We start from the raw sequence: 26,632 nt of genomic DNA, 5'->3' as shown, positions 1-26,632 counted from the left end.
TTGCATTTGTGATTCATAAATAAGTGCTGAAATGGCAGACATAGATGGACTGGGGAGAGATGAACAATGTAGGATTAAATATTGATTAAATGCCATTATCAGTTTCTAAATCCAACGTTTAGAGACTTAAAGCTTCTGTTCTGTTCCTGTTGACTCTGGATGCACATAAACTGCATAGCTGCCTATGATTTTTTCAGTAAATTCCACATGCACTTAAGGGTCTCCTGCTAGGGACACTTAGTAGCTGCTAGTGTAGTGTTCACACCACCTTGGGAACCATCCATTAGACATCTATTTCTTTTGCAGAGCTCAATCTAGTAGGCCTTTTCAGAGCCCACAAAATACAAGCTATTGGGTGAATGAGCATTCACTGGAGCAATGACTGGAAAATAAATCTGCCCTTCCAGGTGAGTACACTAACTCTTAGATTATATAGTGCTATTTTCTCTCATGAATATTCAATTATTTGGTAAATTTAGAACAGGTTAACTAGAGGGATTTAGACCAGCTTATCCTGCAGCTTTGTGGTTAGTGCATTCAGGTGGGAGGTACGAGATGCAAGTTCAGCTCACCTCAGATTAGAACCTGGGTCTTGCCTGTCTTGTGTGAAAACTCTGACCACCAAGATACTGGCTGGAGAGCCAGCTCCACCACTCTGCTCTGTGAGGCAGAGCTGGCCTAGAAACCCATCTTCAAGGCAGGAATAAAGCTTGTGACTCCCAACTGGAAACATATGCACCTCTGTAGCCCAAAGTGAGTTTCATATGTCTGTCTGGGACAGGAGTAGAACTTGAGACATATTTCCTGTTGGTTAGCTTAGGCATATGTGCTGACTGTTTTCAATCCCATTCTTATGTGCCGATTAAAAACAAATGCAGCCAACACTTTCATTTTCTTTATTTTCAATCGATACTGTATGAATACAAAGTTTCTAGAAAGCTACAAAAATTCTACCACTTTATCAAGAAGGCATCAAAATGTGTCACTTTGCAAAGACATGAAAACACCTGCAGTAACCGACACAAAAATAGCATTTTTAGAGTGATGAAATAATTGCACTTAACTGTCATGGATATTAAAGTTATCACACATATGTACCGCGAAAGCTAGAATACATTTTTTTTACAAAGCACTTTATAAAAAAATTCTCTGCACACAAAACCTATAATTTTCATATTACTATCATACTAAAGATAAATTCACTTTAAAGCCAACACTTAAAACATTTTTAAACAAAAAAGGTACCAGTACCTACACACAGACAATAACAAATACAAGAATACTGTACTGCCAAGAGGTTTGACTGGAACTCCTTTTGAAAGCTTTTGCAAATATGTTAAGAAAACATTTGAAAACATTCATTTTTTTTTCAAAGAGCCTTCCCTCCCTGTCTAATCAAGAGGTACTTTATCATCAAAAGGCAGGTTCTACATCAAAAGTTACCAGCAGCAGTACAATATTAAAGTAACCACTGACCATATATGAATATGCTTAAGTCACAAACCCATTTTATACACATTACAAATAAACATAAAGTGAGAATTCCATTAAGTCATTTACAAATGTGAACAAATGCACATGGCAAAAAAAAGAACCCTAAAACTGTTTTACATAAAATGAACTGATATTGAAGAATTAAAGGCTATTCAGGTTTTTAATGTTATAAAATTCTTTTGTCTTTTTTATTTTTTTCAGGCACATATTGTATTTTTTGTCTGCAGTCATGAGCCTGAAGCTAAAAGGCCCATAGAAAAACAAACAAACAAACAAAAAACCCCTATAAACAGAAACACACATTTTGTAAGGAGGTAACAGGGACACATCTCCTCTTTGTCAACTGAGTGCATTTAAGAGTTAATTTACACAGTAAAATTAATTACATGATCTCAGCAAGACTGACCCGGAAAGTTAAAGACCAAAACTCACACACATTTTCAAAACTTTGAATTATCCAGCCTCAATCTTTTTAGGGGATAAAATTCTGATAACAAAAGATGAGAGTGGAAAACAGATCATCCTGAGAGGGGTATGAAATTGGGTTGATAGCAACTAGCATGTCTTTTGACTGATGGACTACTACACATGTTAATGTATGTCATGTTAAATATTACACAAAACATTTCCAGGTATGAATGACCTATTCAAACTTTGTGGGGGTTGATTCAGGAACCAAGCATACTCTAGGAATTCTAGAATGGGAAAATAAATATATAGAGATTGGCTTGTCAAATATAGTATCTGACTTCAATTTATCAGCTACTTTCATTACTTGTTAATGCACACCTTTTGTTATTTACGATCATACAAAACAAAGAATTCGTTGACTATGAAGCTATTGCCAAATGCAATGAGTTGTAACTACAGTAGAGAAGGGAAGTGAGAAAATAAACATTATATTTGTAATTTCTTCAAAATAGTGGTACAGTACCTAAATAAATCATTCTGGAATTCAAGTAAGTAAACTACTTTGTTAGTAGTAATTTTAATAGTACCATTATTCTTTTAATTGCTAATAATGAGACAGCAAATAATAGAGTTAAGTTTACTTTGCAATAAACTGCAGTTCATAACCATTGTTATCAAATGATTCTTTTAGCTGTTACATACAATAGCTGAAAATATATCCTGTACTTTTGGGGCCCCAAACCCCCTTGCCTTACCTCAGCATCCTTAGTTCAACAGGACAACTTATGTGAGGAAGGAAAATGAGAATCAGACATTGGAGGAATAACAAAAAATAGTATTTTAGTGACGGGGAATGTGAATTATCACAATATTTACCACAGTGTCACAATATTTATATATAAAAAGTTAACCTTATTTTTCATCAAGTATTTAAAAAAATCACATTGAAGTTGTATGCACAACTATATAATTCCTCTGCCAGCTTTTGGTTTTGCTGATATTTGTTCTTGTTATTTATTTAAAATCCTGCTCTTTGTCCTAGCAATTGTACTTCTTGTATTAAGTGTGGCCCCAATTCACAGAAGGTGTCAAAACCAGACACATTAGTTGAAGGAGCTGCTTTTCCTCCACTGAGACATCATTTGGAAAAAGAACAAAAAACCCCGCATTTCAAATAGTGCTGTCCAGTTTTCCATACAACACTTTCTATAATGCTTATGCTTAACATGATGCTAAAAAACACATCAAAATGCAATTATTCTAATTAATTTCTGTTCTGCATTTTCATCTCAAATTTCGTGCATCCAACTTTCAGAGGCTCAACTTTGTAAACAAATTTTGTATAAAGAAAAGATCTTCACAGATACTGAAATATTATTAGAAGAGAACAATAAAGTCACACTTGTCCACTCTCTGAAGGTCTGCAATTTATATGGACGTCACGTTACTCAGATGCAAGACTGAATGAAGAAATGAAAAATGGGAATCACTGACTGTTTTAAATTCTAAACATCAGTTGCTGGTTTGCAATGCTGCAAAACTCTGACAAACAGTTAAACAACACGTAGATTATTTTCCAGCATTATTCAGTCCGGTGATTAGCAAAATCACATTACTATAAATGGTGCTCTTTTGTGAATGGAGGCCTGTAGTTTTAACTTATTCCAATAAACCAAAGGCATTATGGTGATCACTAAATATTTTTGGTCTTTCTACAAATTGTCATTATTATGGCAGCACTTTTCTAAGCTGGAATTTCAAACCAAAGGCACTTTCATGCTAGAGTGCAGAAGTCACAATTAGTTAATTATTTGGTCATGAAATTTAAAAAGGCAGCATTATTAGTACAATTCACTTTTCACAGAAAACTATTAAGTTGTAACCTTTCATTTTGGTATAGACATTTAACTGTGTAGTAATGGGACTGACCTGCACTGAAGGTTGGTTTAGACCAGTAGTCAAAGGACTTTTCTATGGGAAATATATATATATATTTTAAATGGGACCAATTAATAAAACAATATAGAAAATCGATGCAAGAGGCTAAAGGTACTGCTAATATAACACTAAGGCACTGCATATTGTAATGCTTTGGCAGCTCTGAATTAAAAAGTTCCTAGAAAAAGTAACAGTAACAGGATAAATTCTTCCAGCTTACAAAAGAGCTCACAGTTTACAGGCAGCCTTTTGGACTACACACCCCACACTGAACATTTGAAGGATTTAAGGCTTTTAAGTATGAACATGTACAGGGTTTAGATCACTTACATAAATGTAAAGTAAAGACAATGCAAATATTTTTTTCCTAACATTACACATGTGAACACCAATAAACATTGTGACTTTTGATACCTTCTAGTTATGACATATGTAATGTGCCAGATTTTACAAAAGAACGGTACCTGGTTTTGCAAAATGATTTACATATTTTATACACTTTAAAGAATTTGCTTACTATATTGATATAGATAGATATATATCTATATGTATAGAAATATATATATCTATATAAATATATATATATAAACAATAAGCACCCAAACCACAATTCAAAAACCTAAATAAGAGACGAATTTAGAACAAAACAAAACAGAAGACAAAAAAATTAGTTTTCGACTTGTAACACCAAGTGCTTAAAATAAAGGGCTACCATTAGGCTGTTACAATGCAGTGCTTTCCTTGATGTGAGAGTTAGTGTTGCAACTTAAGAGACCCTATTATGGATATCAAATTTACAATTCACAACATAGAAACAGCTAAAAGGTTCATCAGCCCTAACATCCATGAGTGGCTAGATAATATGACAGCTAGACATCACAGCAATCATCTGCCTACTGCAGTCAGATCTGAGGTTTCATAGCCTAAGGAATCTCAGCCCTCATCCAGATGTTAGTCTCTTCCTCTAATGTAAGTCCTAACAGCATTAAAGATAATATGATCTTATTATCAACCAGCTACATGCTGCATATTACAAATGCAGTTCCCTCCCCTAGCCAGTATTCATTAATGGTCATACAGTGATAACTGAGGGTACTAGTCAGAGCTACAGTGTCATACAAATTAAGACTGACTTTTTTGAAGTATACAATACTCTACCTGGGGGTGAAGCCAGGCCTCTAATTGCACACAGACATGTATTTGAAATGGCAGCTGGGTGGGGAACTGCTAAACACATCTTCTATGCCCCATTTGTGGTTTGCCAAGACCTACAGCATTCCAGATCAATGCTGTTTTTCAACATCTGCAGCACAAATACGTGTCTTATCTCATAACCAGTGCTCAAGACAGCCCATTAGGATGTGCAGTTTGCCAGATGGTCTGCCACGTTTTAGAACACATATCCCTCTTATAACCTAATCCTGACTGTGTTTCTTTAAAAGTGTAAGGGTGTGGCTGAAAGGAAGACAGAAAGAAAAACAGAAATGAGATATTAACCAGTTTAGCCTGTAAGAAACAAGTAGGTATAACCACACACGTAGCTCAGCTAACCACTCACTCCTATGTCCATATTTCGGGTCCTTACTTACTATCAAAATCTCTTCCACTGGGTTTTAATAAACAATTCACAATCTTCCCTGAATTAACCACTTCTTAATGTATTCACCAGAGGAATGAGCACTGCTACATACCTGTGTGCTCTGAATGTGACTGCAGAGCAGACCCCAAGTCACAATAATTTTTATGTCCTGTAAGCTCCCCCTGATAGTCCCAATTGCAACATTTCTTCTAGGAGGCTCTCGGCAGAGTGGGGTAGTACAGATGGAAGAGCATTGTGAGCAATAAGAAAAAGGAGAAAACTCTCCAGCTCTCCAATTTCTTTTTACTTGATGATGGTTGTGATTTCTCTAGCATCTCAAAGATATTAAAGCTGGTAAGCCTTTTACTGGCTTATGTATTCTTCTCTCAACCACATTACTAGTTTAATTGATAGATTATTCACAACACGTAATAATGTCAATAATTTCCCCTTATGTTTGTTAATTTCAGTGTTGCAAAGTTTTCGCTCAATTTTATAGAAAACATAGCTGTCCATATAAAATACAATCGCACACGCAAGACTACATATATTGTTGGCCTAAATTTTCAGTAATTAACTACTTATTGCAAAATGAGCCATCTTTTTCATTAAATAATCAAATTCTCTTATTAGTACGATACAACTTTATATTATTTTAAAATACACTACATACGTTAAGGATAAGGGATGATATTTTCTTTCTCTGCAATACCTGTTTGAAAGCTTACTGGATTAGAAGATTAGTTTCAACGTTGAGAAAAAAATACAAAATTTGCCTAATTTGAGAACCTGTCTGTTTCTATCAGGCATTTTTAAGGCTGTATTTTTCATTTGGTTTCAAACAGAAAAATGTTTCATTTTAAAAAATAAATTTAGTAATTACATTCGTCCATATCTTCCACCCTAATTGGTTACAAAGATAATTCTATAAAGATTATTAACTTTGTGTACTAATTTACATTTATAGTTAGGATTCATTTCAATTTCATTTGCATCGTAAAACAAGCATTTTTTGGGAAACAAAAAAGGAAATAAATTCTTATAAATTCTGTACGTTTTCCCCATGGCAACTGCTCTGTCATACATTTTTCTATCACAATTAAAAATAAACCTCCACAGACAGAGGTGTTAGGTTCTTAAATACAGTCTTCCCAAAGAACTGTGGTTTACAAATTTGAAGAATGCTTAGTTTTAGAAAGAATTTTTTACAACTGTACCAGAATTTCACAGCTACAATTATATATGAACACATTAAAAATGACTTCACTAAAACAGGATTTAGAAAAATGTGGGTGAAAGATGGGCCAGAGGCACTGCCACTTAGTATTGAGGTTTACAGTCTGTGTTTTGATAAAGAAGTGTAATGAAGTGTATATATAAATAACCATTCAGTCCTTTACAAGCCTGTAGATGTGATGTTGTGCTCCGTGTTCACTGTTCGAAACTTCAAATACACAAGCCATGCAGAGTAGGGTTTCTTGCGTATCCCTGTTTGTTACAACCTATTTTGGGGGGAAAAATAGATACTATGTTATGAACCTGAGAAAATAGTGCCACAGAAAAGGCACTCTCGGTGCAAAAGGAGAAAAAAAGTTTTAACTAGGTTTTTCCTAAACATAAAACAGGCTTTGGGAAAGTGAAAATAACTCTACTCGTCACTGCTCATCCAGATTTTCAATTTAATAGTAGTATAATACATGCTCTTCTTTTTTACATGAATTGACAGCCAGTGAAACAGTTAACAGTCCTCCACAGTTAACAATCCTCCTCACTTAGGCCACTGACAGATCTTCAGTTAAAGGTACAATGGGATCTGACCCACAATCCTACCAATTGTACCTCCTGCCAAGCCACATGTGTATGGTATCAGATGCAACTGTAGGATTAGATCCCAGTCATAACCTATTGCCAGTGCAGGGGGAGCCCCTGAATGGGCAAGTAGCAAGCCAGGAACTTGGGGAGCCTGTGGCTCAGAAAGCCATTCAGCTGATCAACGCTCTCAGCCACAGGGATTGCATGAGAGACTTTGAGGCAGCTTCAGTGTGCTTGTGATGCTGGGAATGCTCATCAGCAGACCAATGCTGGCCACATATTTAATTTAAGGCATGATGGGAACCAGCCATAAAGTTTTTATGGATTATGTATGTAATAACTTTGTGGCTTATTCCCTGTTTTATTGTGCCATTATCTGTATGAAGCTGTGGTAGGGTTACTACGTAAGACTTCATTAAGTAGTAATGTCTGCCAGGGACCTCAGGGCAACTGAGTTAGCACCCACTGAAGAAAGCTTTATGCAAAGTAGGGTTGCCATGACATGACACTTGCTTTTAAAAACGGATAAAACCTAAGATAAGTATCTGGAAAATAACTAAGAGGTCTGCCTATTCTGTTGTCCCTGCTATTCCTTTGTGACCTCAGGTTCAGCAGCACCCAAGTCCATGCCCATGGGACAATTTGTGTAATAGTAAATTTCTATTCAGTAAGGACTTTACAACCCAGTTCTAAATTCTGCAACCCACAGAAATACTGAAAGAATTTTAGTAAAAGGCAGTAAGGAATAATGACTCCTCACCAATAAAATTGTAAAATTTTCCAACACACTGTTCATCATATATTTCTCTGGTAAATGCTTGAGCTTGTGTATGAAGTTGATCATATATTCACACATCGGAGAGCGATTTATTCTGTACACGAATCGGCCATTCTCAAACCTTGCATATTCCGTCTGAATAAAAAACAAAATTTTTTTTAAAAATATTTATAACAAAAAGTATTTCTATAGCAGCCAAGAGGGGGAATGCTAAGTCTTGGGTTCTGTTCTCTTTCTTAGTTTGGAAATAACAAGAAGAATATGGAGCTGTTGTTCTTTAATGTTGGTTTAGTCACCCAAGTCTCCTTCCATATACTAATTTAGGAAAATAGGTCTTGAATAGGAAATCCTGGTTTGTTTTCAGTTCATGATTTATATACAAAGTCAATGAGGACCGTTAAAAATAGCCTTGCAGTGAAGAATCATGAATTAAGAAGTAAACTTGGTATAAAATTTGTCTTGTATGACTTTCAAGCAGCTTAAAGGTAACTTGGTTCAAAGTACTTAAGAGAGAGTAATTTTACATGCACACACATGCCAGATTTGTCAGAATGTATTACATAATTGAAGAGGTAGGTATGTGAATAACAGAAGGACAGTCAACTGTGATGAAAGGAAGGAGGACAGACTGACCCACAGCTCAACAGATCCCACTGCGATGAGCAGAAATGGAGCTGTGATTTAGTTTTCCTGCTTTCCACCTCCCTAACTACCTACTGTCATGATAAACTGCTCTTCTCAATAGCTGGATGGACTTAACTTATGAATTCTTCAAGGTTTGGAGTAGTAGAGCAGAACATGTTGCTCTTTGGTAGTCACTATTTTTGGGGATAAATAATAAAGCAGGATGTGGACAGCAACACGCGCATTTAAAAATGCTTTGATTACGTCTTTAAATTAGAAGTTCCTAAACAACAACTACATTGTAGCTACTGTAGCTCACAGTACAGTAAGCCCCACTACATGACTTAACTAAACAGGACTACGTCATAAAAGGCTCTAGTATCCAAAAGAAAGAACAATTATACAAATTTGTTTTTTGTGCCAAAGCCACTGTCACTTGAAGAAAGTGCATTTCATTGGGTTAAATTAGTCTGGGCATAGAAGAAACACATCACACTGCTAAATTTTTAGAAATGCTCTGATAGCTAGGCAGTGGAGGGTTGCTTGCCACCTTAGTAAGATTCCAAACAGGCTACAGGTGCTGGTTTAACGCATCATGAAGATGACACATCCAGTTGAAAATGGGAGTAAATCTATCTTTGCTTCATTGCTCTTCTGCCAGGTGATGTAGGAAGCAGCACTGATGTCAGCTCCAGGCTCCCCAGCTGAAGATAAGAAGCTGTGATGATAGTGGTTGCCAGAGGAAGGATAGAAGAGGTACTTCTAAGTCAGCGTAACTGGGATTTTACTGTCACTAGTATCACAGTAATTTAAACTAACCAAGTAGTTCCAGAAAGGAAACCAATCTTTCAGGAAGGATTAGGAAGGGGAGGATAGGAATGAAGAGATAAAACCACTAAGTAAAACAAAGAAAATCAGTCATCCATTTTGTACGGAAATTATCTTGGCAGAACTACATAATCAGAAGCCAATAGAGGAACTCCAACCAGTGGATAACCTTACCTCTACTTTTTCTACTACTTGCTTCCCAAATGAACAGACTTTGGTGGAACAGGTGATTGTCATATTTTCTGAGCTCTCGTACTGGCTGGTTACTCCATAAAACGCTCCTGTGTCATCTTGAATGTTGCAATTTAAGTCAGCCTGCCAAGAAATATAACACATGTTGAATATTATTTCCCTGAAGCAGTAATTAACCCTTGGCCTCCTACCACATTCTCTTCCATCAACAGGGAGGGAAGAGGCTGGTCTATACCTATCAACAATTGCCATAGACTTAAAGGGTGCAGGTGTTCCATTTTTAATATGGAAAAAAACATTTCTTCCATAAATTCATTTATGAATAAATGCTGTTTCTTTCTTTTAAATTCAGCTGCTGCCGTGAATTCTTCAGAGAAGCAATAATTTGCCCGAGCCCATGTGCAACAAAACAAGTGAATGCCCATCATTAAAAGGCCTATGATTCCTTTTAGGTATAAGTCAAATTGTTCCTTTGGGTACATGGAACTCTCTAAATGAATGGGATTGGTATGCATATACTGATACTAGATCTGGCTCAATGTCCTGCCTGCTAGGAAGAAAAAGACACCCCATCCTCTGCACTGAATGAACTGGTCTGTGCCAGAGGGCCAAGGCCATTTTATTTCTTTTCTTTTTTCCTTTCTTCAATGGATGACATCACCACCACAAACAAAGGTTTCTGATGCAATAGAAAGGAAGGGAAATGGTTGATGAGGGCCAGCATTAAGACCCTGATTCAGCAAGATACTTAAATTCCACTGATTTAGATAAGACTGCTCACACACCTGAAGTTAGGCACATATTTAAAATGCTTCACTAAACTGGTGCCTATCAGAAGAAAAAACACACAACAAAACAAAACAAAACCCTCTTTTTGTGAATATTTCATCACAGACCAAATACCTAGCCAGCCACCTACATTAACATAGTATAGATGGAGACATCGAGTTTCCAGTGAAGAGGAGAATCATAGCAGGTTTTTTGGAACCATTGCTACCTTTTCTTATTTAGAGCCCAATTCTAGTGTGCATAGCACGAGGGAATGGATTGCAAAGGAGATTGAGTCAGGGCAGATCTACATGTGGTGCAGTGTGTGCTAGCTGGACAGTAGTGAACACATCTTGCCCATCTGCTCTCTCAACCTAGAAACACCAGCACAAATGCTCTAGGGTTGTGCCAGGTAGCTATTCTCAAGCCTCTTGGGTGTGCTTAAGAGCAGCCACTAGAGACAATTCAGAAGCATCTTCACTGGCACACTTTTTGGAGCGTGTGTAGGACCAGCTGACCAGGGTATAGTCAGGGTTGTCTGGCTAACACACACTGTACCCTCAGAGGCTGAATTCCCCCTCTAGTCTTGTAGCTACAGTGTACACGTTCTGCCACTGGCCTCCTTGTAAATATGGATACACTGTTCAAATCTTTCCTGTAATCAGCCCTAAAAGTGGACAGAAGTAGAATTCAGGAACTGCACGCAACCCCCACAACTGGACAAGTAGGTTCTAGCCCTGACTGTGTTAACTATCACATTTGCCCTATCCTTGGGAGAAGCAGTCAGGATTTTCAAGTTTTTCCTTGATCTTCATTGTTTATATATAGTGTTTTGCATTCTCAGTTTTTATTTAAAAAAAAAAATCTGGGATTTTTGGGGGGTTTATCTTTGAAACATAAAAACCAGGATGAAATCAAGATAAAAAGAATAAAAGGGAAAAAAATCAGCTTAAATCAGGGTAAAAAAATTGGCGGTGATGGAGGAAGGAGGCTGGGAGTAGGGAAGGGATGTGGGGAGGGGCATAGCACAGCCCCTCGGCCACTCCTGGGGCTGCAGCAGGGAGCGAAGCAGGGGCAGCTGTCGCTGGGTGCAAGGCAGGGGAGAGCGGCTCTTGTTGCTACGCGCCCATATAGGCTGTGTACTGGGGGACCTGTGCTAGGCTCTTCCCAGGGGACCCGTGCCCCTGGATCAGTGGCAGGAAGCACATGCCACCGTGCCCATCCTGATTACTGTAGCCCATCCTGCCTCACCCAGGGTCAGAGCCAGGAGCCCTGCACCCCCAGCAGCTCCAGCCACCCTCCCCTGGCCCCCACCCCCTCACGTGGCCACTGCCACCACCCCCACAATGTCCTGCCGGAAACTATGCCTCAGATAACTGGCACAGCAGCACTTTGAGCTTATCAGCACCTCCGGTTTTTCAGTTAAAATCGCTGTTAACTGGCATGAGTGAGGAATGGGCCATTCCCCACTCATGCCAATTAACAGGGATTTGAACTGAAAAATAGGTGTAAATTAGTAAAAACTGAATGACTTAAAAAAAAAATCAGGGAATTTATCAGTGAAACTCGGTAAAAACTGAGAATGTGGAACACTATTTATATAACCTCTTAGTATACAGTCGTTGGTAACTGTCTTTCCAATGTGTCATGGCATAACTGGCCAACTACTGCTAAACAATGTCAAAGAATCATCCTTGACCTTTAACCTAGACTTTGATGGGCATTTTGGTGGGTGAAAAACCCTTAAGCAAATGTAGTTGTTTAAACTGTAGTTTCAGTTTGGCATTATTCATTGCTAACCCAGAGGTTTGACACTATAACAAAATCCTTCCTAGCACTTCCGACCCAACTTCAGAAAGATCAGAGATATTTCCTTTCTACATGGCAACTTTAAAATTCAGCTTGCAAATCTGTTTATATGTTTGTAATCTAGATCATTTGTAATCCTGACTTCAGATCATATCAAGTCACTTGTAGCCATGATTTAATAACTAGGTAGCTACTCTTTAATTCTACTCAGTGTCTATGATCCATTTCTGTGGTACAACATTTGCAGGCAATATGCCGATAGTAGCACATATTGAGTTGTTTGTGGTGGGGAAAAGAAATGGGAACGTCTCATGTTACTTCAGTCTTGCTTTGGTAAATTAATGAGTGGAGAAGTCTCTTGACATTCATGTATGGTAACACACACTGCCCTGTAGTCACGTATTTTGCATAACAGAAGAGGAATCTTATCTTTATTTTGCCTTGTTTCTTGCACATGTTATGCATGAGGTCAGTGGTTAATGTTTCATGTACATTTTAAATATAGTGTGTTCATGGTGATCTTTACGAAACTGTTCTGAGCTAATAGTGAACAACCAATTTGCTATCATAGCTGGTTAACAATTACATCTGAATAAGAACAGTAACGTAGTTATTAAGCCATGCTACAGCTACTCTACTGGAATTTCTTAAGAATAGGTATTTTTGCTAAAGCAATTATGTCATAGTAGTTGATAGTAATAAACTCTTAAAATGGTTATTTATGTTTCTATCACTGTTACAGTTCTATTATCAAAGCATTTCCTTTCACCATTTCATATATATGGCAAAAAGTAAATAAGAAATTACTAGAATAATCCTCACATTTTCATATCATCAAAAAAGGTCACTCATGTAGGCCTCATTTTTCAAGCCTCAATAACATTCCCCATCTGTAGGTAAAGGACACTGGAATAATTTTATATCTGCTGCCTCTTGGTTTTAAAATCAGTGAAAAGCTGTTGTTATATGATGACCTTAAAGCAGGTGCAATTATTTAGGCCTGACGGCCACAGAGGGAGTTTTGATGAGCTGTCATGGGCCAGGTCAGCATCCCGCCCCTCCAACAACTCATCAAAACCCCTATGGAGCTTTGGGTGGGTGGGGAGCAGTGTTCAGAAGTGGGACAGGCATGATCTGCTCCCTGCATGCCCTGCCCTGTGTGGAAGAGGGGTGGCAGGGGTGCGTGTGGAGTGGGGAGTGTGCATGTGGCAGTGGGAGGTTTGCCTGGGAGCCAGCTGGGGGTGAAGGGAGGGAGATGGAGGCAGGGGACGAGTGCAGCAGAGCTTGCCCGGTTGATGGCTGCCCCTGCAACACTCCACATGGGGCTGAGCCGCAGCCAGAGCCACACTCCCACCCACAGCCACTGGCCCCAGCCCCAGTTTGGACCCCGGCCAAAACATAGTTTCTGGTGGGATTGTTCCCAACATGGCTGCAGCCAACCAGGCTCACATTGTCACCAGGAGGTGAAGAGAGCACAGCAGCATGTGCCCAGCTGCAGCCATACCTGGAACAGCCCCGTGAGAAGCTGCACACTGGCCAATGCCAGGGCCAGTGGGGCTGTTCTGCTTCTCTTGCTTCCGGCTGTACTGGCTGCTACTCTTGCTCCTGTAGCATTGCTCTGGGCAGGCAGGTGGCAAAGCTTCAGCCAGGTGGCTCCTGCCTAGCATGTGGAGCTCTGGCTTTAGCTCCCAGCTGCCTTTCCCCCACTCTGCCCGCCTGGCATGAGCATCCACCTGTGGGTGTGGGGGGAGCAGGTGGAAGGCAGCTGAGAGCTAGAGCCATAGCTACATGTGCTGGGCAGGAGCTGCCTGGCTGAAGCTTCCCGCCTACCTGCCTTGAGTGGCACTGCAGGAGGAGCAGCAGCTAGAGGCAAGGGGAGCAGAAAAGTCCCCACTGGCCCCAACCCCAGCCAGTGTGCAGCTGCAGCTGGCTGGGTGCTGCTGTGCTCCCCTCACCTCCAGCAGCTGCTCCTCCTCCCATTCCTGCCCCTGCTCCTGTGCCCCTGTCCCTGCTGTGCTGGTTCGGGCAGGCAGGCAGGCGGGGTGAGGGAAGCTACAGCCCAGCTGTTCCCACTGGAAGTGAAAGGAGCAGAGGACCATTCAGCTGGCTGCAGCCACACTGGAAACAGCCCTGCCAAAAGCAGTGCGCTGGCTGGGGCCCAGGCTGGTGGGAGAATAGTGTGGGCTGCCCCAGCAGAAGTGGGTGGGGCTCAACCCAGTGCAGAGCAGTGGGCTGTATTTTGCCTACCTCTGCCTTAAAGTATAACTCCTCTTTAAATTAAAAACAACTGCACAACTGAAATTTGAATGAATAATGTTCAAGCCTGTCATTCAACAATCATTATTCAGTCCTACAAATTATGAGATTGGCTTAGAAATCATAATACATTTTAATTTTAATTAACTGAGTTCTTTTTATTACACTCTTGGCTGTGGAATTTTGAGGGCTCAAGCTTTTCTCAGCAACAATGAGGGATAGACACCTCTTTTTCTTTAAATGAGAACTGGGAATTTTACCCATTAAAAATTGCCAGGAACATTAAGGACATCTCCAGAAAAATCATACGTTTGATAAAAATTGTTAGGGCTTGGCTACATCAAATACACTTAAATGAATGTTTTGGCTAAAGGTGATTCTCAACCAGGCAAGTAATGCTTCCTCCATTTTCTCTTTACAAAACTTTGTAAAGCAAAGTTGGCCCCTGACTGCAGGGCACCACTACTTTCACTAAAGGCAGAGTGCCCGCATGTGAGAATGCAAGTATTATGATGAATGAGAGAATAACAGGAAGATCCAGTTCATTAAAAGAAGAACAAGTACATTCATCATCCCAGCAGGAAGGGGAGGGGGTGGGGCGTGTCTTGCAGGGATCTGTACTTGGTTCAGAGATACTCAGCAGAACCATCAAACATCTAAAGCTGCCGGGTATTGCATGCTGCATGGCCATACTAGTACAAGGCACAGCCCCCTGGCCACATGCTGCTCCTTTACACTGTGCATTCAGGCAGCCCACCAACCCGCCCTCCTGTGCACATGGGTGTTTATTATCTCAGCTCCCTCACTGAAGACCAGCTTGGCTTAGCAGGGAACTTGTCAGTGAACTAAAGCACAAAAAGGAAGCTTATAAGTGGAAACTTGGAAAAATGACAAAGGAGAAGTAAAAGAGTACTGGCTCAAGCATGCAGGGATGAGGCCAGGAAGGCCAAAGCACAACTGGAGTTGCAGCTAGCAAGGGATGTGACGGGTAACAAGAAGGTTTTCTATAAGTATGTCAGCACCATCATAAAGACAAGGGAAAGTGTGGGTCTGTTGCTGAATGGGGGAGGCAACCTAGTGACAAATGTTGCAGAAAAGGCTGAAGTGCTCAATGCCTTTTTTACCTCGGTCTTTACAAGCAAGGTCAGCTCCCAGACTACTGCACTGGGCAGCACAGTTTGGGGAGATGGTGCACAGCCCTTAGTAGTGAAAGGATATGTTAGGGACTATTTAGAAAAGCTGGACATGAACAAGTCCATAAGGCTGGACATGATGCACCCCAGGGTATTGAAGCAGTAGGCTGATGTGACTGCAGAGCTGCTGGCAATTATCTTTGAAAACTGGTGACTGGGAGAGGTTCTGGATGATTGGAAATGGACAAATATAGTGCCCATCTTTAACAAAGTGAAAAAGGAAGATACAGGGAACTACAGACCAGTCAGCCTCACTCCAGTCTCTGGAAAGATCATAAAGCAGGTCTCAAGAAGTCCATTTCTAAACACTTGGAGGAGAAGAAGGTGATTAGAAACAGTCAGCATGGATTCACCAAAGACAAGTAAAGCCTGACCAACCTGACTGTCTTCTATAATGAGATGACTGGCTCAGTAGAAATTGGGAGAACAGCAGATGTGATATACCTTGACTTTAGCAAGGCTTTTGATACCATCACCTACAACATTCTCACAAGCAAGCTAAGGAAGTAAGGTCAGATGAATGGCCTGTACGGTGGAAAGAAAACTGGCTGGATCAGTGGGCTCAAAGGGTAGTAATCAATGGCTCAATGTCTAGTTGGCAGCTGGTATCAAGAGGAGAGCCCCAAAGGTCAGTTCTGGGGCCAGTTTTGTTCAATATCTTCATCAATAATCTGGAAGATGGGATGGAGTGTACCCTCAGCAAATTTGAAGATGACACCAAGCTGGGGGGAGCAAACAGATATACTGGAGGATAAGGCTAGGATTCAGAGACCTAGACAAACTGGAGGACTGGACCAAAAGTAATCTCATGAGGTTCAATAAGGACAACTGCAAAGTCCTGTACTTAGGACAGAACAATCTCAGAAGTAAAGGACCTGGGGTTACAGGGGACAAAAACTGAATATGAGCCAACAGTGTGCCCTTGTTGCAAAGTTTAACAGCATACTGGACTGCATTAGTAGGAGCATTGCCAGGAGATTGAGGGAAGCAATTATTCCACTCTATTCAGCACTGGTGAGGTCACATCTGGAGTACTATGTGGCCCCCTACTACAGAAAGGCCGTAGACAAATTGGAGACAGTGCAGTGGAGGGCAATGAAAATACTTAGGGGGCTGGGGCATGACTTATGAAGAGAGGCTGAGGGAACTGGACTTTTTTAGTCTGGAGAAGAGAAGACTGAGAGGGGATTTACTAGCAGCCTTCAACTACCTGAAGGGGGTGTTTCAAAGAGGATATAGAGACTACGGCAGATTGCCTAGCAAAGTGGGTTTATTTAAACAGTATGCATTTTAACCCAGATGAAGACAAGGTTTTGTGTAGAACAACAAAGTACGTAAGTCACACTTATAAAATGGGAGAGTGTATCCTGGAATGCAGTGATCCTAACAAGGACTTCTGGGTCAGGCTAGATAGGCAGTGTGTGTCCAGTCTCCTCTTAAAAGACCTCCAAGGTAGGGGAGAGCACCACCTCCCTTGGAAGCTCATTCCAGATTCTGGTAACCCTTACCATAAAGTTCTTCCTTATGTCTAATTTAAATCTGCTCTCTGTCAGTTTGTGGACATTTTTTCTAGTTACTCCAAGAGGTGCCTTGGTAAACAGAGTATCTCCTGTTTCTTGCGCTCCCCATGCCCTCTGGAAAAATTTATAGATGGCCACCAGATTCCCCCCTCCACCTTCTCTTACAGAGGCTGAAGAGATCCAGGTCCCTCAACCTCTCCTAATAGGACCTGTCCTGCAGGCCCCATAGCATATGAGAGGTCCTCCTCTGGATCCTCTCAAGGTTATCCATGTCCCTCCTGAAACGTGGCACCCAAAACTGAACGCAGTGCTCCAGCTGCAACCTTAACAGTGCCACATAGAGGGGAAGTATTACCTCCTTAGACCTGTTCATGATGTATCTGTTAATGCATGATACAGTGCGGTTAGCAAAACGGATCACTCCACCTTGTCAACTCATTTTCATCTTTGAGTTGACTGACTCCAAGATCCCTTTCTGCTTCTGTGCTGCTTAGGAAGTCATCTCCCAATCTGTATGTGTTGGTGATTCCTTCTCCCTAAGTGCAGTACTCTGCACTTAACCTTGTTAAACTGCATCCTATTTTGTTCTACCCACCTTTCCAACCTCTCCAAATCCACCTTAATCTGTTCCCTGCCCTCCACTGTGTCTACTTTGCCCCACAATTTGGTGTCATCTGTGAATTTGGACAATGTGCTCACCATGCCCTCATTCAAATCACTGATGAAGATGTTGAACAGCACTGGCCCAAGGACCAAGCCTTGGGGGATACCACCACCACTGCCCACATCTTGCCAGGTCAATGCCAACCCATCCATCACCACTCTCTGGGTCAGGAGTTTTCAACCTTTTTGGGTCAGTGTACCCTCGGTGTCCAATCCAGAAGGCAGGAGTCCCCTAGTGGCCAGACAAACCAGGGAGGTGTCCCCAGCAGCCAACTGACCACCAGGAGGGGTACTCTTGAGGAGGTACTCCCAGTATGTTACATACCTCCAGTTGAAAACCCCTGCTCTGGGTACATCCCATTAGACAATCTGCCACCCACCTGACCATGTAATCATCTAAGTCACAACCGCTCAGTAATTTTTTTTAATGAGAATGGGATGTGGTACCATATCAAAGGTTTTTTTAAAATCCAAGTATATGACATCCACCATGACTCCTGCATCTAACCAGTTTGTAACCTGCTGGTCATAAAAAGAAACAAGGTTGGTCAGGCAGGATGTACCTGCTATGAATCCATGCTGGTTGCCCTTCAGCATTATTTTTCTTGCCAGACTCACACAAATGTAACCCTTAATAATTTATTTAAAGGTTTTCCCAATGATAGAGGTGAGACTAACCAGTCTATACTTACTCAGATCCTCCCTCCTCCCCTTTTTGAAAATAGGGACCAAATTGGCCCTTTTCCAGTCCCCTGGGACCTGCCCTGAGTGCTGTGAGCGCTCAAACAGTTTTGCCAGTGGTTCTGCTATGACACTGGCCAGTTCCTTTAGCACCTTTGGATGAAGATCATCCCGGCCTGCTGACTTGAACACATCAAGACTCTCCCAAGTGTCCCTTCACTAGGTCAAGACTAACTATTGGTAGGCTAGTGTTGGTGGGCTGTGCCTGTCTATAATCCAATGTGGCGATGTGTCTTCATCCGTGTTCAGGAATACTGATACAAAAAACTTAACGAAGAGCTCAGCTTTGTCCCTCCTATCTGTCACTAATTGTCCTAGACTGTCCTGTAGAGGTCCTATGTTACCCTGCACCTTCTTTTTGCTCCCTAGATACCTGAAAAAGCTTTTTGTTGTCTTTAATTTTTGTTGCCAGCCTGAGTTCCATTGCTCCCTTCAGCCTTTCTTACTAACTTAATGATGTGGTGAGTTCCCTATCCTAGGGAGTCTCTGAGTCCTGAACTGGTAATCTTCTAGGTCTAGTAGAAGTCATTGTTTTGACATAGACATTACTGCTTCTTTGGCCTGCAATATGCAAGGAGTCAGATTAGCTGAACATAGTCTTAAGAATCTATGGTCTATTATTTTCCTTCCAATCCCTCCCCAAATTCTCCTTTCCTATACCTAAAAAACCCCTCAACAATGGTTACACAGATGATGTGCTATAGCTTCTGGCTGTCATGCTGACCAATATTCTTTCCTTGCAGTCCTATCTTCATCTTTCTCTCTAGCCTTCTACTGAGATTGTAAACTCTCTACACTACTGACTATCCATTTGTTCTGTTACTTGTAAAGCATCTATTAAGATGGGATCATGGACCATCAGGTGGGCTGCTAGGTACCAGAATAATGCAAATCAATTAAAAATAAACAATGAATCTGATTCATGACATGATCACACTGAGGTAGGTAAGTTAATCACTTTTTTTATCTGATCAAAGGGCAGAGATTCCAAATTGTGAAACAATTTTTTCCAATAGGAGCATCTGGATCCTTGGCACATTTCATTGATAGTTACACTGCAGCTTTAGAATTGTTTCCAGAGCTGCCACATGGTTAGGCTTGTGATGGACAGGCCAAGCTGCTTGGGCTTTTCAGCTGCTCTTCCCTTTTGACTCATTATTAATTCCAAGACACTGATGCTCTTGTATCATTTCGTGAACAAGTCCTGCTCAAACATCACATGAGTTAGCTAAGTGGAGAAGGTTCGGTTAAAAGAGGGGAGGAAGGGTTGGCAAAAAGGTGGGTGACTGCTGTTTGCTTCCATAACTAATGTGTTTTGCATACATCTGCATGCTGGCCAGAGAATCATCTGCACCACAGATCCCATTTGTGAACTTCAGATCAGTTGCCAATCAAAACTGGCAAGTGGGAGGAGGTACTTCTCAGCTGTACATGAAAAATTACATTAAAAATAGAAAATACAAAGGCAGCAGCAACTTTTCTTGTGAATGAAGAACACAAAGAATTTCTGTGCCTACCAAAATATGCTGCAGAGGCACCAAGGAAGAGCAGTGGGGGCTGGGAGGAGACCATGAGGACAAGCCACTTCTGAACACTGATTACATGGGTAAATGTTTGTTACAGCAGATCACAAAGAGAAGGAGCATTATTTTTCATGCCACAGCTGTTTTAAATAAGAATAGGAATAAACTCAACCATCCTCTTCATGTTACCACTAATTATGGCATATATTTACATCTACAAAACAGTGAAATTTTTGGACATAATTTAATGCCCCTTTATTGTGCAGATTCCTTTATTTCCAGTCTCCATTTGAATTTCAAAAATGTTTAGGACTTCAAAGCATCCATAAAAGCGTGCCCTAATTATAATATGCATTACTTTCTAAAAACTGCTAGTTTGCATTGCAGATTCCTGCAAACAGAGGCATTCATTAAAAACATCAATTAATATCATCCACACATCTTCAGATGAGTTTCGGTCTCTATTTCACACGCTTGTACTGACATATGACCAGGCTTTCATCAGTCTGAAGTGTATTTCAAACTATGGCATGCATTTAAAATGAAGCTAATTCATGCAACATAGTAAGAAGACAACAAATCCAGACATTAATGTATAACAACTGTTGTTTTCTACTGTGCAACTAGCCCTTTCAACAATATATTTGCTGTTCTGATTCCTGCAGAAGTCAGTGGTTAGTCTCAACACTGCCTTCAGTAGGACCAAAGTCTAGCCCATGATGGACAGCCAAATTAATGTAATTTTTTACTGTGGTAGCACCATTGGACTCCATGAAGAAGAAAGGCCCTATTGTACTATGCAATCTAATATTTTCTTGCTTCAGAGAACTTACTATCTAAGATCAAGACAAAGCACAGCTGATGAATAAACATATTAATGGAACGGCAGAGGGGAGTTAATCAGGGATTCTTGTGATGGCTCTCTCCCAGTTGTAACCTAGATGCCTTGGTGTCCCTTAGTTGGAGGAGTAGCTGCACAGGCTAGAAGAAGACCTTCAGGATCCTGTGTGGCTTGATCTGAAGGATCAACAGACAAACAAGGGAGCACTTTCTACTTTTTGGAAAAAAGAGAGACTGCTGTCATTTGGCTCCTGTTCCTGGGCAGATGTGGAGACTGTGTGATATGGTATAATTTCTGGAAGTGGAATGTTTAGCTAGAAGAGCTGGGGTCCTTGTACACGTGATGGGAGTTTAGTCCTTCGGAGTTGCATTCTATGCCCCCTAAATTGAAATGGTGGGGCGCTTGTCTACGTAATTGGCATTGATCCACTAAAATGTTCCTGGTTTAATTTTCCTTTTTTAGTTTATGACGACTAATTCAGGTAATGTGGATGTGATATACGACGAACTGGCTTATTATGCTATGAATAGTAAAATGCGTTAGGGGGCATGTCAGAACCATTTTACCCACCTGCCCTTTCAGTACTACTTTACCGCCAGGTGGCATTTTAGGACAAGAGTTGATATTTTGGTTTGTTTATTTTCTTGGGTTGTGCTGGGTTACTTTTCTGGGGGGAATTGTCAGTGGCTTTGCTTAAGAGCCACAGGTTTTCTTTTGGGGGTGGGGGGGTTGAATTCACAATAAGCAGTGCTGCCTGCCCCCCTTGCAAAGCCTCCAACTTTTTTCTTGGAGCTTGTTGCTTGTTGTACGGGGTGCTGCTGGTTGGGGCGGGAAATCTTTTCATGCAAAGGTCTGCAAGAGTTAGCCTGTCTGCCTTCCCCCCACAAGTCTGGATTGGCATCGGGGGTCTATACTGCAGGCCTCCCAAAGGGGCTGGCCCCCTGCCCAAGCCTGGTCTCGAAGCAGTTCTGCCCCTCGCTTTTTCTGCATGCTTGTTGCACTGGACATTGGGTGTGGTGTACACTTAGGAGCACACAAGGGTACACAAAGGGTCTGGCTGCCCCACCTCCCTGTGTGTTGGCATCTGGTTACCATCTACCCAGGCTACTCAGGCTGAAGCCTGAATGGAAACATTACTACACAAATTTTTATGTAAAAAAGAAGGAATCCTCCATCTCCTGTCATTTTGTCTCGCGTCAAAAAGCAGGATCCATTCTGGACTTTTTCTAAAGTTGAGAACAAGCCTGGGGATGGGCTGGAGTTCTTGTTGTGGTTGATTAAGATTCCTTGGATCCCAGGGATCCCTGTGCCCAGGACAGCTTCCCCCAAAGTGTGTGATCCCAGGGATCCCTGTGCCCAGGACAGCTTCCCCCAAAGTGTGTGTAAGTGTGTGTGGGGGGGTAGGGGTGGGAAATGCGATCAGCTTACTCCAACTACCCCTCCTCCCGTGATCACAACACATTGGCCAGCATGAGCTAACACACCCACCCTATTGCAGAGCAGTGGCATGGTGTAGGTTGGGGTGAAGAAAGAAACAACCCAGGCTCAACAGGCTGGAAGAAGAGCTGCCAGTCCCTGTGTGGCTTGATGAATGCTTAACCTAATGGTAACAGTACTCTTCATAGTAGCAAGTGATTGCTAGTTCAACTAGGGCAAGATGGAAGCAATTTGTAGATGACATGGCAAAGGTGGGAAAGATTTTTTTAAAAAGCAAACAGGAAGCAGTTTTGCAAGCCCTCTGGGCCATGAAAGAATAACCAGACATAAGGGGTGGCATGGGAAAAAAAAACCATTCTGGAGTTGTTTGTGAGAAAAGCAGACAAATGAGTAAAATTAAGGCCAGGGGAGTGGGCAAAGCAAAGGTGGGGGCTGCAGTTGTTAAAAAGTAACAGATTTGACAGATTTTACTTCTGTAGGCTGAAGTAAAATGGTGGATAAAATGAAAGGAGAGGCCAGGAAGCACATGAAGTTGGGAGGTTAGCACAATGGACTGAGAACATTAGTTCAGGGGCACCAGGTGAAACGGAAATGCAGGAGCAAACATGAAGATATCAGTACTGAAGAGATTATGGCATTTAAGATGCCAGTTAAGGGCTTGCTTGACTCCACAGACAAAAAAGGCTAGATATCAGAGACATTATAAAAGAGAAGGCAGCAAAATTTAGACCCAGGTACAAGGGAGACCAATGTCAATACCAGCATCAACATTCTGTACCAGAACGGAGGCGAGGGGCTTATTTATAGCTAGTGGCAGGTTGTGTCAGAGTACATGCAATTCAAGTAAAAGAACAAGCTTTTCAGACCACCCAACAATTTGTTTTACTCTTGATACCTGTGATGCCTTGCAAAGCTAAGCCCCATAGTTGCCAAGTGTTGTTTAAGCAAAGGTCTACCACCTTCCCACATTTTAGCAAGTCTTATTAAATTTGTCACAGTGAAGAACTATAAGGAGCTAGTTTGCTGTGAGTGTGTCTAAATGTGCACTAGATCTGGGAGCAGTTTATTCACAAGTAAATACTCCTGGGCAGGCATCTACACGTGCATGGAAGCAGGAGCAGATTTGCTGCTAATGGCAGCAAACTGCTCTTGCTTCCTGGGGCCCTAAAATGGGCTGCCACCAAAGGAAGCTCTAGGCTCTCCCTGGGTGCTAGCCCAGGGGCTGGCAGGGAGCACCAGGTCAGGAGACAGCCGTCTCCTGGCTGGGGCTGGTACATTATACCCTGCCCCTGGGGGCTGCCTGCTGCCAGGGTGGGGACAATATCCCCCCTGCCCTGGCAGCAGGGAGCTCCTGGTCCCAGCTCCCCAATCAAGGGAAGAGGAAGAGCTGCAGGGAAGGAGCAGGTCCTAGCCCCTTGCCCCAATCCACCAGTGGGGCAGCTAGCCCCCAGCTGGGTGGGGCGAGGACCTGCCCCACCCCTGCAGCCCTTTCCAAGCCCTGTGCTTTGATCACCAGATCAGAGCATGGGACTGAGAACTGCCCCTAATGGGGACAGTTCCCAACCCTGGCTCTGTAATTGTGTGATGGGGGCTGGAGAGCCTGTTCCTCGCCCAGCTCCATGACCATGCTCCAGGCTGGAGTAAATGGATCACACTGGCCCCACAATCAATGAACTGGGCAGGCAACAGGCTCCCCAGCCCCCACCAACAGGGAGCTCCCAGCCCCCACTCCATGACAGGAGGGTGGGGGTGAGAGATCCTTATCTCTCAGCCTGACCTCCAAAGTTGCAGGGCTGGGCTGGGAGATAAGGATCTCTCAGCCCCAGCTCTGTGGTCATGGGGCCAGCACTAGAAGATTGTTATCTCCCAGCACCAGCTCTGCAACCACAGGGCGGGTGCTGGGAGATCCTTATCTACTACTTGTATTTGCAGGTAGCAAATTTACTTATGATTAGAGCAGTTTACTGTGTAGTAAGCATGTGCACAGGTAGACATGCATACTTACTGTGCAGTAAACTACTCGCGGGTTGCAGCTTTGGCTTCCTCAACAACAACCCGCACATCATGACAAGAGACATGCTCGGATGGGATGGGCTCCACCTTTCCCCGAAAGGTAAGCGTGTGTTTTCTTCTAGGTTGGTGGATCTCCTCCGGCAGGCTTTAAACTAGGCTCACTAGGGGAAGGGGAAGACGAGGGCAGAGGAAGCCTTGGACTGCCAAAACAAGCAACACCCACAAATACAGTCCAGCCTAGACCGACAAGCAGAACATATACACAGGTAAGCAACAAGGGCCAGGCCAATGCTGAGATTAGGTGGCCAGTGCACACATCCTCAGGAGGCCTCAAATGCCTGTACACAAACACTCGTAGTATGGGAAACAAGCAAGAGGAACTTACCCTCCTGCTAGCTGCCACCAACCCAGACATGGTGGGGCTCACTGAAATGTGGTGGGATCCAACGCATGACTAGGCGGTGAATATCAAGGGCTATACACTGTACAGGAGGGATAGGACAGGGAGGAAAGGTGGGGGCGTGGCGCTCTACATTAAGGAGGAATACACATCCTCATCAATTAGCAGAGTCAGAGGAGGGGCACTCTGAAGTGCTCTGGGTTAGAATACAAGGCAGTTGAGGGGAAAGAGATTTAACAGTGGGGGTCTACTACAGATCACCCAACCAAGGGGAAGAGCTAGACCAGGAATTCTTGAGTCAGCTCACAGAGGTAGTTAGGTCAAAGGATATGGTCATCACGGGTGACCTGAACCTTCCAGACATCTGCTGGGAAGAGCAGTCAGCCAGGTTTGATCTCTCGCATAGGTTCCTAGCCCAAATGCAGGACCAGCTAACTCAGGAGGTGCACAGCCCCACCAGGGGAGATGCCTTGTTGGACCTGGTGTTGGCCGCTGGCGACGACCTGGTGAGAGGGCTGCAGGTGCTCGACCACCTGGGTGACAGCAATCATCGCCTGCTGGAATTCACCATCCAGTACAAGGTGGCAAAGGCCTACAGCAAGGCAGCAGCCCTAGATTTCAGGAGGGTGGACTTCAGTGAGCTAAGGAGAATAGTTGGGGAGGCACTGAGGTCCTGGAGGGGAGTCAGGTGTCCAAGAAGAGTAGTTGCTCCTTAAGGAGACGATCCTCCAAGCCCAAAGAGAGGTAATCCTAACATGGATCAAAAGGCGCAGGAGGGTGCAAAAACCCCCATGGCTCACCAAAAGCACCCGGAGCTGTCTCCTAGCTAAAAGGGAGGCGCACACCCAATGGAAGGGAGGATTATACTGTGGTTGCTCGGGGATGCAGGGGCGCAGTCAGGAAAGCCAAGGCGGAGCTGGAACTGGGACTAGCTATCCAGATCAAGGACAACAAGAAGTCCTTTTTTAAATACATAGGGGGCAAAAAGAAGGTTCTGGGTAATGTGGGGTCCCTGCAGGACACGCTAGGAAATTTGGTCATCATACCAGATGACAAAGCCAACATATTTAATGATTTCTTTGCCTCCATTTTCCTGAGCAGGGACCAGAACAGCCCCCCTCCCTTAGACCCCAGGGGAGGTGCACCTAGGCCAAGGGTTAGTGAGGAACTAGTTAGGGAACTGCTGGAGGGACTGGATGTATTCAAATCAGCTGGTCTGGACGATCTCCAACCTAGAGTACTGAGGGAATTAGCTGAGGTCATTGCGGGACCCCTGGAACGACTTTATGGCACTCGTGGTGCTCTGGTGTGGTGCCAGAGGACTGGAAGAGGGCCAATGTGGTTCCCATTTTCAAAGAAGGGAGAAAGGAGGACCCAGGAAACTACAGGCCAGTTAGTCTTACCTCGACCCTGGGTAACCTTTTTGAGAGAATTATCCTGGCATATGTTCATGAGGGACCAGCAGGGGAGCTTATGCTTAGGGGCAACCAACACGGGGTCATTAGAGGCGGGTCCTGTCAGACCAACCTGGTGGCCTTCTATGATCAGGTCACCAAATCCTTAGATGCAGGGGTAGCAGCGGATGTAGTCTTCCTGGACTTTCAGAAGGCCTTCGACACTGTCTCTCACCCCATTCTCATTAAAAAACTGGGGGACTGTGGTGTCGACACCTAAACAGTCAAATGGGTCACGAACTGGCTGGAGGGCCGCACCCAGAGAGTGGTGGTGGATGGGTCATTTTCGACCTGGAGGCATGTGGGCAGTGGGGTCCCCCAGGGCTTGGTCCTCAGGCCTGCACTGTTCAACATCTTC

At 42.8% G+C, this 26,632-nt stretch overlaps 1 protein-coding gene across 11 annotated transcripts in view; it reads right to left on the bottom strand.

Moving 5' to 3' along the window:
* Positions 1-882: 882 nt before the first annotated feature.
* The window catches only part of TEAD1 (TEA domain transcription factor 1), a 240,945-nt gene continuing 215,195 nt past the window's right edge, over positions 883-26,632 (bottom strand). For all 11 annotated transcript variants that reach the window (XM_090032721.1, XM_090032718.1, XM_090032719.1 and 8 more), the window contains 3 exons: positions 9,639-9,779; positions 7,995-8,147; positions 883-6,924 (listed from right to left, as the gene is read on the bottom strand). In XM_090032721.1, coding sequence (XP_089888847.1) covers positions 6,811-6,924; positions 7,995-8,147; positions 9,639-9,779 — 408 coding nt within the window. In that variant the 3' untranslated portion in view covers positions 883-6,810. The remainder of the gene's footprint in view (positions 6,925-7,994; positions 8,148-9,638; positions 9,780-26,632) is intronic.

This window comes from Crocodylus siamensis, chromosome 2, assembly GCF_052110815.1.
Source record: "Crocodylus siamensis isolate JL-2025a chromosome 2, ASM5211081v1, whole genome shotgun sequence".
NCBI lineage: Eukaryota > Metazoa > Chordata > Crocodylia > Crocodylidae > Crocodylus > Crocodylus siamensis.
The sequence above is the reverse complement of the archived record's forward strand: the minus strand, read 5'-3'. Positions and strand labels throughout refer to the sequence as shown.